At 44.1% G+C, this 13,634-nt stretch overlaps 1 protein-coding gene across 2 annotated transcripts in view; it reads left to right on the forward strand.

Moving 5' to 3' along the window:
* CMYA5 (cardiomyopathy associated 5) overlaps positions 1–13,634 on the forward strand; it is a 110,015-nt gene that overhangs the window by 58,084 nt on the left and 38,297 nt on the right. For both annotated transcript variants that reach the window (XM_089658373.1, XM_089658372.1), the window contains exons 8-9: positions 844–993; positions 4,527–4,673. In XM_089658373.1, the coding sequence (XP_089514499.1) occupies positions 844–993; positions 4,527–4,673 (297 nt within the window). The remainder of the gene's footprint in view (positions 1–843; positions 994–4,526; positions 4,674–13,634) is intronic.

Here is a 13,634-nt window from a genome sequence, read left to right on the forward strand (position 1 = left end):
AGTGTCATTATTAAAGAGCATATTAACCCAATAACAAACTATATAACTAAATAATATATTGTGGTTTACCAACCCTTAGACATCTTGGCTTAGTTTCCATTTTTCAGGCTCTTCATCCTTTATGTTCCCGGGTAATCCTGCTAGTAACTCATTGCTTGTCCTAGGGTGACAATATTTACTCACTGTATTGTATCTGTTGAGCAGCAGTGTTGTCACCTTAGAACAGGTGTTTTAGGACCTCAGACCCCCCCCCCCTTTCTTTTCCTTGAAAATAAATAAATAAATGCACGTCTTTTTGCAGGGGGGGGGGAAATTATTTATTTATTTATTTTGCTTAGAGCCTGTAAAGCATTTCACCCGCTGTCAGCAGATCATGGGTGCCATGCAGACTTGTCAGTGTATCTGCCTGCTCGTACCTTGTATGGGCAGGCAGATGCACAATGACAGGAAGAGATAAAGAATTACCAGAGCGCTCAGCACCGCCATGGTAGTTCACTGAGAACTACAAGCTAATAGCCACAAAGTCTGTTGATACTTGTAGCTTCCCATTCATAGAACTCTGAGAATGAATGAAGCGGCTGGGTTGGCGGAGCCCCCCCTCCAGCCACTTTAAAAAAAAAAACAGTTACAGCTGCTTGGAGGAGAAGATCCCCCACTACTTGTCACTAGATGCAGAGGAGCAGGCAGCGGCTGCAGGAGTGGGAACTAAAACGGGTGGAATATGTAACATGTACCCAAAGGTCCTTTAAGCCCAGGGAAAACATCCTTTTCATCAGTTTATTTAGCTGGTTGGCTGGAGTTGTCTTTTTGAACATTCAGTAACAGTGTTCAATAATTTTGCAGTTCCACAGACACCGAAGTTAAAAACACAGGAAGCCAATTCTGCCACCAGCACTTCCATCACAGTTTACTGGACAATGAGTGAGGAAGATATCATTGATTATTTCCAGGTGTACTGCATGGAGGAGCCTCAAGGAAATCGCGATGAAAATGGTGAGTAGAATTGTTTGTAAAAATATATTTGTTTCTGTTGATCTTAAAGTGTTACTTAACCCCGGACCCTGCATTCACTATATCCAGTCTCCCACAGTACACAGAACATGGAAATGCAATTATTTTAGTAAATATAAACTGCTAAATACCTTTTCTCATCAGCAGTTAGAGCAGTCTTGTGACTTCTATCATGTTCAGCAGAGCACTGGTTATAGCTTATAGGAGGAGTTTTCATTTTGCTTTAGGAGAATGCAGAACCCCTGACTCTCTGTCTGGGCAGTGCTGATTGGCCCTGTGCTGATCACATGCATTCTCCCAAGAAAAAAAAAAAAAAAACCTCTCTAGCAATACACATCAAACTGTGCATGTGCAGAGTGACTCCACACAATATGTCTTATCAGGAGATAAGAGCGGGACACTGGAAGAAGGGGAGGATCAGAGAAGTCAGGATCAAACAGCGTTTTTAGACAATGCAGAGGATTAACCCCTTAGGTTCCACAGTGAATATAACAAGCATGCTTTACTGTATATACAGACTGATTTTACTGTTGTGGGTTTAGTAACACTTTAAGCATTTGGGCACTGTTTATTCTATGCTTGACAATGCATCAGCAATCATTTGCAAATCAATAATGGTATTTTTATTAAAACCTTTAAAGATGACAAGTCAGGAACAGACGTTTGAATTTTCACCCTTAAAGCCCAAATCCAGACAAAAATGTTTTTGTTTTTTTTTTCATTTTGGACAGACTTGGAAAAGGTAAATACTTCCGTCCAACTTTTATGGTTAAGATTTCACCACAATTCCTGTTCTTCTGACAGCCTGTGACAGCAGGAAAGCAATAATGGGGGCAGAAATCACTGGGATGGAAAGACACAGACAGGATTAATAACCTTCTTTATAGAAGTTCTAAACCTTTTCCATTTTACAGAAAAAATGTTTTTCAATGGGAAATGAGGAAAAAACTCCCCAATGGGGACACAAACTGCAATAAAAAAACTGACAGAAGTTTTAATGCTTCCCCATTTTGTTTCATAAAAAGTTATGAGCTAGAGCTGAATGTTTTAAGGGCTTTGAGAAAGCTGCTTCAGGCATTTTAAATGGTTTGTAAAAGCTTGTTACAGCATATCCAGTTAAAGCTAGTATTTACAATGAACAGTTAAAGGACAAGTGTGTGTTTATTAAAAAGGACATTGACTCACCCTTCCCAGCCTTTTCAACTTCAGTCAACTATATTCTACTGGAATAGCCAAAACTGTCACCCAAACATCTACTGTCACAGATGACTCTAAACAAGTCCATGAGTGCTCATTGTACAGATGTGCCCACTGTTAAAGAGAATTGTGGTTGGATCAATACACAACCGACCACGGTAGTAAGCTTGGATAGGGGGTTTCTAATATAATTTACTTCAGGAGGGATGGAGACAGGAACAGATTTATAGTGGGCCCATGCCTATAGGAAGCAGAGAAGAGCCAGCATTTTTTCCTGAATTATTATTGACCACACAAATCTTTCTTGTTATCATTAATAATAAAGACATCTCATATAAACTATCAAAATATGCTAAGCTGCATGGGTGTAGCATCAGGGGTCTCAGGGGTTACAACTGTGGCCCCACCCATACTCCAGGGGGGCCCTGCAGCTTCCATTTTTTTACATGTCACTGTGTAACCATAGAGCAGAGTGTGACTATGTGAGGACTACAGAGTCACCTGAGAAGATCGTATGTTAGGAATGTGACAGGATAGGGCAGCTGAGTGGAGGAGGTGGGTTACGTGCTGAAGGGAATGATAAATGCACAGTGCACAGTAGTAAGTAGACTGTCTCATCCCCAACTTCTCCCCATTGCCTCCCAGCCCTGTGTCTTCCCTGTCTCTGCCAGTCTGTGAGCGAGTCCCTGCTGAGCTCTCCTCACCTTCCCGATCTGCATTCAGTTATGGCAGGGGCCCAACTGGGGGTACATGCTCTCCAACTGGAGATGGAGCATGTGATGCTACAGTAAAGTGAGTGAAGATTAAAGAGTGAATCATGTTATGAGGCATCTATCGGGCTTTCAAAGTTCTTCTGGAAAGTTAGTGTGGGTCCCAGCAGCCCCTGGGCTCCTTACCTATCCTCCAGGCTCCTTGCCCAGCCCCTGGGCACTTTGCCTGTCATCCAGACACTTCTTTACCTTGCCGCCAGACACAATACATGAGTTCCCCAAGTCAACGTTTGCATCTAGGCCAACAAGTTTCAAGCTACGCCTCTGCAAGCTGGGTAAGGACCACAAAAACAAGAACATATTGAGGTGATCCTAATATAAGAGTTACTGTGAATGCCAAAGATTGCGGGCCTACAGGCTGCAGTAATGGAAAACTGGCCTTGTCTAGGGTGGCAGGTTGGTGTACTTTTTAGTAAAAGTTCATATGTACTTTAAACAACGCTCATGAGTTTAGTGCCTTGACAACGTAATGCCATTTGGCCTCATGTCTGAAAGCATCTAAAGAACTGTTTGTGTTTCCTCCTAGCAACCAGTCAACTTTATATTTTCCTGATACTTGGGGGAGATTAGAAAGAGAAAGGGAGAACCTGAGTGGTTGCTGAGGAGCAACATAGACAATGATCGTTTTACTTTCATACACAGGACCCATGCTCACATGTTGTTTTTAGGCCTAAACTGCCTTTTTAAATTACATTTTGTTTCTTCTGCTTGTCACAGGTATGTATATTCTGCATCATTATGTGGACCAAAGGCTGATCTAGGTATCTTCATATTTACATGCCAAATCATTGATTCTAAGGCCAATTTAAAATGGATTTGTAATTAAATAATAGCTTCCCAATATCAAGACCCTTATGTTTCCTTAAAGTACACACCTTGAGAAAAGTAGGGGGGGTTCCATTACTGGACTCCATATGAAAATACTAGTTTCCTGACTGTACCTGGCTTCAACACTTTGAATTACCGACCCAGGACACTCATACTTTAAATCTGTGTCAGCAATGTCAGCCTACATAATTCCTTCATGACAGATTTACTTTAAATACATACAGTAAATGATAAAATAGGTTCCCCCTTGTGCCAACTGCCAGAACCTGAGCACTGTGCTACATGATTTTAGACACCACACCACTGAACACTCCTTCAACCATTATACTTAATAAAAAGTAGACCACCTCTGTAGCAGCTCCCTAACATTTACTGCCATGATGAATGGCGTTAATGCATGACCTCTGTTGTACTCAATGAACATGAGTCACCTTTCTGGCTATGATGGGCCCCAAGCCTACTGCATTTCCATGTTGGGAGGAACGCCGTCCTCCAGGATCCTCCAAACATAAGATTAGGATTCAGAGATCAGAAAAGCAAGATTGATTGTGTCCACACAAGTCATTATAAATTCAATTTAATACTGAAGTAACATCCAAGGCTGTGTCTGTACCGTTCTTTATATTGTCTCAGGTTTGCAGTTATGTCACCCATGATGTATGACTCCATATTACTAGCAATGAAGCTTATAGTGTCTTTTGGGATATTTTCTCACTGCAGGGCTGCTGGAGGAATACAGGGTCACGGTGAAAGAAAGTTTCTGCATCTTGGAGGACCTTGAGCCGGATAAATATTACAGTGTCTGGGTTATGGCCGTAAATAACACAGGCTGCAGCTTACCCAGTGACAAGTCAATATTCAGGACTGGTATGTGCCACACTCTTCTTAATAACGCTTGTAAAGATTCCTCAAAGGAATGAAATGCCAGTAAATTACATGGAGATACACTTTTAAGCTGACAAATGCCACAGAAATACAAGATTTTATCTGTGGAAATGTGCCCTGAAAATCAGTATTATTTCTTTGCTATGTTGGGGATGGGGGAGTGGATAGTGCTTGGGCACACAGCAGTTCTCTGACTACATAGACATTTCTGTAAATGTCTGGCTGCATTGTCATGCTGTATTTTCTAACACAGGTAAAACAACAATGTTTCCAGTAGGACCAATTCTCTTGATTGAGAATGACATACCGACCAGCATGTGAGATTGGAAAAAAGGGAAATATTATAGCACAAAGTATTGTATATGTAGGCAAAGGGCACACCCCTGTTGTGCCCGCAACTTAAGAGGGCCATGAAGCATTAAAGAGGAGTTCCAGTTGTATTAAAAAAAAAATAAAAGTCAGCAGCTCCAAAAACTGCAGCTGCTGATTTTTAAAATACAGACACTTACCTGTCCCTCGGTCCAGCAGTGTCCTCACCACGGCTGGTTTCACCGGTCTTCTTCTGTCCCCAGAGCCGGTATCTTCAGTGTGGGCACCTGGCTGTGACAGCTTGTGGCTTCACAGCCGGGTACCCACTGTGAATGCGCGAGTAGTGCTGCGCTTTGTGAATGATCCCATAGTATTCTGGAACTTGTCATGTGTCCCAGAAGACTACGGGGAGGGCGGGGGGAGGACAAATTCCACTTCCAATCGCCTTAGGTGATTGCACCGGAAGTGGGAGCGGGTACCTGCTCCACCCCACTCCCCAAAGGTGCCAATCCTTAACGGGGAGCAGGGGACAAAGCCTTAAAGCGGAACGTCCCCTTTTGGGTGGAGCTCTGCTTTAGTATGAAAAAACTGGTTGGTTAAACTCACAAGTGCGTGTTTCATTATATTGGCTTTTCAATTCAATTTAGAGGTCTGATGTAAGCTTTAGACTACATTCACACTTGAGCATTGGCATTTTCTGTCGTTTTTGTGCTTTTCATTTTCGGGCTTGAACCTGAGTGTTTTAAACACAGAGCCTGAAAAATTGGCCTTACTAGCCCATCACTCTCCATCTGGAGTCTCTAGTAAAAAAAAGTTTTAAAACAATTCAAAAGAAAAAATGCATACTGTTTCCACAAACCAGAAATATAAACTGAAAATTTAAGCCCAAAATAGTTCAGAGATTTATTTCTGCTTGTGGCAATCTTTGAAACTATGCATTTTTTCTTTTAAGATGTTTTAGCCAATGGAAAGCTAGTAACTAGGAAGATAAGATAGTTGTTAGGTGCGAAATAATTAAAAAAATATATGCTCCATGCATTTTTCAAGCTCTGCTGTTGAAGTCTATTGGAGCCAAAGACATACAATCATACCACAAAGGAGCTCCTGCACTTTTTTGTGTTGATCTACAGTGCATTGTTCAGATGTAAATGGACACAATAGGATAATCTGAGTGACAAGTGTTAAAGCTCCTCTAACAATGCACTTCAAAACGCTCAGGTGGAGGGGATTGCTGAGTGTAGTATATTACTTCTTCTAGTTAAAAGGTACATTTTTTATGGAAGCCTACATACCAGATCAAAACAAGGGACAACCAAGAAGGTAAGGGGAACAGAGGAATTTGCTTTTAAATAAGGGACAGTTGGAGATATGGGAAAGAGACCCACATTTTTGTTGTACTGCCCTGTATTTCACTCTCAGTCGATTAAAGGGGTAGTTCAACTTTACTTTAAAAAAAAAAAAAACACCTTTAGTAAAAAACAAACTGCCTAAGCAGGTAAGGGGCGCTTGTCGATAAAGGCAAACTGAGCATCTTTGAGTAAAGTTGTGTAGCACCCTCTAGTGTGCTACTAGAATAGTGTAGTGTATTATAGGCAAAATCATTCTGTATGATTCATGGTAGTTATGCGAGTCTCGTGATTAAGGTCGGATTATTGCAGGTCAGCTGAATGAGTCAACAGGTTGTGGCTCTATTGCCTCCGCCTGCCTCTGGAGGACCGTAGAACCTTCCAGAAGTCGGTAAGTAAGAAGGGGTGGAGGCCTAATCTGCATATTCATGGGAGTCTGGCCAGTCCCAGGTTTGGAGACCCTGATAGAGTGGTGGACTGCCCCATAAATATGGGAGAGTGAGGCTGACAGAGGAGTCAGGTGAAGATGGCGTGCTGAGGAGACTGTCGGTACCTAAGAGGGGTCCCCTGGAGGGGAGGCTGGGCTTGGGAGGATACATTCAGCAGAGAGGCATGAATGGGATCAAGGCCTGGAGCAGCAGGGAGCAAAGAGGACAGTTTGAGTACAGCAACACACTCTGCAATCTAAAAGGGGAAAGACTGCCACATATAGCAAGCTAAGGACAGAACTGGGCTTAATCATTAATCCTTGTCCCAGGAGATCTTCAGAGAAGCCAGGAGGGCTGGTAGTGCTTGCAGGCTGTGGAGCTGCTAGTTCCTCGCTCGTAAAGGGCAGCTGCTATTGATCCATAACGACTGATGGCTTTTAGGAAAATAACAGTCCAAAATCTGCCTTTGTACATAGGAGGGAAGTGTCTCTCTTCCATTGTTTCAAGCCAAATTGGGCAACCCATAATCCATATTCCCCATCCAAGTTGATTTCCCCTAATAGAATAACAAAACCAAGATCATGGACTGGTCATTGTCTCTGGATCGAAGTTGGTGTAAGAAATACCTTTTGCCTGGCTGTGAGAGAGGCTTGGAGATACCCACAACATAGCGGCCCTCATGAGGGTAGCCGTACAGTTGGATAATGCCCTTGCTATAGGGGTAGGTCACCCCATACCTCCCGAAGCCATGGCCAGATCTAGGGGGTGCTGGGGTGGACTGTGCCCCCCCCCAATATTTCAGTTGCCTCCCTCAAAGTTTCCTACCCACAACCCTCCTTCACACCTGACGCTGTACCCAGCTGTCTCTGCACTGTACATATACAGCCTTAGCACAGGCAGCAAGATCTCGGTTCCTTCACACACAACACATTCCCTTACACACAGCTACGATCTGCACAGTGTGTAGGCTGGTTACTGAAGCCACGCTGACCAGGGAATTTCACAGGTCAGAAGTGCAACATATTAACAGCTAGACACTGTGCAGATTGTATCCGTGTGTAAGCTGTATTGTGTGGGAAGGAACCACAAAGGAGATCTTGCTGCCTGTACGTAGGCTGTGCATGTACAATGCAGGGATGGGAGCTATGCTGAGTGTCCTGCTAGCAGTGACCCCTGTCCTCTCTCTTTCCAGCAGTGACCCCTGTTCTCTATCCTTCCAGCGGTGACCCCCGTCTTCTATCCTTCCAGTCGTGACCCCTGTCCTCTCTCCTTCCAGCAATGACCTCCATCCTCTATCCTTCCAGCAGTGACCCCTGTCTTCTATCCTTCCAGTGGTGACCCCTGTCTTCTATCCTTCCAGCGGTAACCCCTGCGCTCTCTCCTTCCAGGTGGTGCCTGGGCTCTATCCTTTCAGTGGTGACCCCTGTCTTCTATCCTTCCAGTGGTGACCCCTGGGCTCTATCCTTCAGCGGTGACATCTGTCCTCTGCACTGTCAGGTGTGTCCCCTCTCCTCTGCCCTTCTAGTGGTGACAGCTGTCCTCTGCCTTGCCAGAGTTGATCCTTGTCTTCAACCCTTCCAGCGGTGACACCTGTCCTCTCGCCTTCCAGCGGTGACCCCTGTCCTCTCTCCTACCAGTGGTGACATCTGTCCTCTGCACTGCCAGTGGTGACCTCTGTCCTCTGCCGTGCCAGAGTTGATCCTTGCCCTCTTATCTTTCCAGCGTTGACCCCTGTCCTCTCTCCTTCCAGCGTTGACCCCTGTCCTCTTTTCTTACAGCGGTGACCACTGCCCTCTTTTCTTCCAGCGGTGACCACTGCCCTCTCTCCTGCCAATGGTAACCCCTGTCCTCTCAATTACCAACAGTGACCCCTGCCCTCTCTCCTGCCAGCGGGGACCCCTCTCCTTTTTCCTTCAGCGGTGACCCCTGTCCTCTGCCCTGCCAACAGGGACTCCTGCCCTCTCCCTTGCCAGCTGTGACCCCTGTCCTTTCTCTTGCCAGTGGTGACCCCTGTCTTCTGTCCTTTCAGCGGTGAATCCCTGTCCTCTGCCCTGCCAGCGGTGACCCTTGTCCTCTGCTCTGCTGTTCACATTACATGTCTGGTCCAAGTCTTCTTTCTTATGGACTGCAAAGTGGGATGGTCCTTTTTTGGTTGCCCACATTGCTTCCTGGGTGATATAGACATTATACTGTTCAGTGGTTGTCCATCAGCATGGTATTCATAGGCTCATGATGAGGGCACTGGTCAGCGGCGGGCATGTACTGCAGGGTTGGATCACTGGCCTTCAGTCCTGCAAAACGTGCTGCAGTGGGTCACAATATGACAGACTTAGGTGAGTAAAAAAAATAAGTTTTAAAGTTTAATTTTTAAGGAAAATGGTTAATGAATGGGTGGAGGGTTTATGCTTCCCCATAGATGGGTTTTAAAATTAGGAAGAGGTTAGGAAGAGTTAATTGCATGAGAATAGAAGTTAAAATTGGTGATTCTTAGGTATAGATAGGGTATGGACACAAACAATGATATTCAGATTTGTTTTTTTTTATCATTGAAAGATCTGTAATGCAGATTTGACTCTGGAAAGGAATATACTGCTTATCAGACATGCAGCATTCTGTAAAAAAAGATACTGTGATCCAACAGAATTCAAGCACTTAACGCGTATCTAAACTCAGAAGCAAAAATATGATATATTGCAGGTCCTTAAATATGGTGGCTGCATTAGTTTTCCTTTAAAAACCTTTGCCTTTTATTTTCACCTGGTGATCCTGACAGTATTCTGGCTACAATCACTCCTCCACCATATCTATGGAGGAGCACCATAGCCACCCTTAGACATCAACCTGTGATGTTAGATGGACTAGTAGATTTAGGCTTCATTCACACTTGTGTGACATGTCATGCAACTTTGGATACATAAAGTCACATGACAAATCACAGCCCATTGTTTTCAATGGCACTCACTCTGATCTGTTACAGAAACAGTTTTTAACCTTTTAGGATAAAGGTTTTCACAACATGAATAACAGCTAATCACGGTAAATTAGTGTTAAATGATTTATCTCAACTCTCTGACACATTTGCTATACACCCTGGTTATATAGTTATGTACACTGCTCAAAAAAATTAAAGGAACACTTTTTTTTTTTATCAGAGTATAGATTTAAATCTATTAAACTCCTGGGATATTGATCTGGTCAGGTAAGTAGCAGAAGGGTTTGTTAATCAGTTTCAGCTGCTTCGGTGGTAATTAAATTAACAACAGTTGCACTAGACGGCAACAGTAGATAACCCCCAAAACAGGAATGGTTTTACAGGTGGAGGCCACTGACATTTTTTTCCCTACTCATCTTTTCTGACTTTTTTTCATTAGTTATGCATTTGGCATGAGGGCCCAACATCCTCTAGTGGGCCCTGTGCTCACTGCCCGACACCATAGAGCTCAATTGGCATTTGCCATTGAACACCAGAATTGGCAGGTCCACCACTGGCGCCCTGTGCTTTTCACAGATGAGAGCAGGTTCACCCTGAGCACATGTGACAGACGTGAAAAGGTCTGGAGAAGCCATGGAGAATGTTATGCTGCCTGTAACATCGTTCAGCATGACAGTTTTGGTGGTGGGTCAGTGATGGTCTGGGGAGCCATATCCATGGAGGGACGCACAGACCTCTACAGGCTAGACCAGCAATGGGCAAACTACGACCCGCGGGCCGTATACGGCCCGGCGGACCTTTTAATCCGGCCCGCGGAGCTAGGCTCCTCTCACAGTCCGCCCTGAAGACCGGTGTCTGTCCCCCTCGACGTATCTGCGCATGTGCCGGAGATCGCCGATTGGCTGCTAATGCCTGAAACTGGCACATGCGCAGATACGTCGAGGGGGACAGATCCTCATAGGAGAGAGATTTTCATGCTACACCGGAACGGCGCGGGACACGGCGAGAGGAACGCGCGGAGCAAAGGTAAGTGAATTGACACAGGGGGGGACTTGGGGACTTAATATGGGGGATGAATTAATATGGGGAATGAATTACTATAGGGGGGATGAATTACTATAGGGGGGATGAATTACTATAGGGGGGATAAATTACTATGGGGGATGAATTACTATATGGGGGATGAATTACTATGGGGGAGGAATTACTATATGGGGGGGTGAATTACTATATGGGGGATGAATTACTGTAGGGGGGATGAATTACTATATGGGGGATGAATTACTATGGGGGATGAATTACTATATGGGGGATTAATTACTATATGGGGGATGAATTACTATATGGGGGGAATTACTATATGGGGGATGAATTACTATATGGGGGATGAATTACTATGGGGGATGAATTACTATATGGGGGATTAATTACTATGCTTACTATGGGGGAATATTACTATACTTACTATGGATGACACATACACATCATTCATCTACTCTTGGTCCGGCCCCTGGGTCCAATATATGAACCCATTGCGGCTCTCAAGTCAAAAGGTTTGCCCACCCCTGGGCTAGACAATGGCACCCTGACTGCCATTAGGTATCGGGATGAAATCCTTGGACCCATTGTCAGGCCCTACGCTGGTGCAGTGGGTCCTGGATTCCTTCAGGTGCATGACAATGCTCAGCCTCATGTGGCATGAGTATGCAGGCAGTTCCTGGAGGAAGAAGGAATTGATACCATTGAATAGTCCCCACGCTCGCCTGACCTAAATCCAATAAAACACTTCTGGGATATCATGTTTCATTCCATCCAACGATGCCAGGTTTCACATCAGACTGTCCAGGAGCTCAGTGATGTCCTGGTCGAGATCTGGGAAGAAATACCCCAGGACACCATCCGTTGTCTCATTAGGAGCATGCCCCGACATTGTCAGGCATGCATACAAGCATGTGAGGGCTATACAAACTGCAATCAAATTTCAGCAAAATGGACTAGCCTGCTGCATATTTTTTTCACTTTGATTTTCGGGGTGTCTTTGAATTCAGCCCTCTTGAGGTTTCATTTCCATCAAACGATGGGGCATCTTTACATTCCTAACACATTACCAAGTCCATATGTGTTCCTTTAATTTTTTTGAGCACTTTAGTTACATAGTCAGGTTGAAAAAAACATGTTCATCTAATTCAACCAATAGAAAAAAAAATACACAGTAAAAAAAACAGAAAACCTCCATACACCTATACCCACAGCTGATCCAACCCTATAGGAAGCATGATCCAATTTGCTCCAGCAAAGGAAAAAAAAATCCTCATCTCCTATAAGGCAATCTGATATTCCATGGATCAACAATCTCTGGTGTTACCTAGAAATGTTATATCCAGTTATATTTTGTGCATTTGGGAATGCATCCAGACCAAATCTACTGAGCTGACCAAAATTCGTTCTTGAGGGAGTGAAGAAGCCTTTTCGTATGTGGAGGTGATATCGGTTTTCCTCCAGGCATAAAGACTGCCCCCTTGTATTTTGCGATGACAATAAAGTCTGGTTAGTTAAAGGAAATTGAAAAATAACACACTTAGGGCCCATTCACACTTGCCACTTTCTAAAATGATCAAGTTTAATGCGTGTGCTAATATCCCTTGTGTGCCTGCTGTGGTGGGTGGTACTTTGCAACAACTTGTTACTATTCCAAGCACTCTTTCTTTTCTTTTTTTTTTACCTTTTATTGAAATGTCAAAGTTACACTTTCATTCATTCCTAACATGGACAGTGATTTCAGGTGAGCTCTGGTGCATTACGGTAAAATGCAGCCTGTGTGAACAGGGCACATAGAAATCAATTGTTTTCTATGTGCCTTTGCGGTGACTGGCATTGATCAAGTGCAGAAAAAAGCCAGTCACTGCACATAGTGTGAATGAGCCCTTAGCCCCGGTTCAAATATATGCGACCGTGAGGGCCGCGTTTTGCACGGGCATGAGAACCTATTCACTTAAATAGACTCCCATACCCGTGACACGCAGGGAAAAAGTCCCTGCACTTCTTTCGAAAACGCAGCCCGCGCAGGAACCTCGGTTCCCAGTACAGTTGCGTTTTCCAGTGCAGGCGGCGTGCCATTAGAACTAATGGCAACCGCCCGCGGGTTAGTATTCTACTGTGCGTGTGGTGCGGCTGCACAGATCTTTATGCGGATTCGCAGAGGCACCACCTGCACAGATGTGCACCTAGCCTTACTGACAAGATGAGCAGGTAAAAATAAAATTAAAAAAGCCTAAAAAAAATGAATGCAGCTACATCTAAGGAATGGTAAGTTGCTACAGTCAGGTCCATAAATATTGGGACTTCGACACAATTCTAACATTTTTGTCTCTATACACCACCACAATGGATTTGAAATGAAACAAGCAAGATGTTCTTTAACTGCAGACTGTCAGCTTTAATTTGAGGGTATTTACATCCAAATCAGGTGAACGGTGTAGGAATTACAACAGTTTGCATATGTGCCTCCCACTTGTTAAGGGACCAAAAGTAATGGGACAATTGGCTTCTCAGCTGTTCCATGGCCAGGTGTGTGTTATTCCCTCATTATCCCAATTACAATGAGCAGATAAAAGATCCAGAGTTCATTTCAAGTGTGCTATTTGCATTTGGAATCTGTTGCTGTCAACTCTCAAGATGAGATCCAAAGAGCTGTCACTATCAGTGAAGCAAGCCAGCAATAGGCTGAAAAAACAAAACAAACCCATCAGAGAGATAGCAAAAACATTAGGCGTGACCAAAACAACTGTTTGGAACATTCTTAAAAAGAAGGAACGCACCGGTGAGCTCAGCAACACCAAAAGACCCGGAAGACCATGGAAAACAACTGTGGTGGATGACCGAAGAATTCTTTCCCTGGTGAAGAAAACACCCTTCACTACAGTTGGCC

This window comes from Staurois parvus, unplaced genomic scaffold (genome assembly GCF_062004578.1).
Source record: "Staurois parvus isolate SC_StPar_1 unplaced genomic scaffold, SC_StPar_1.0 ptg001065l, whole genome shotgun sequence".
Lineage (NCBI taxonomy): Eukaryota > Metazoa > Chordata > Amphibia > Anura > Ranidae > Staurois > Staurois parvus.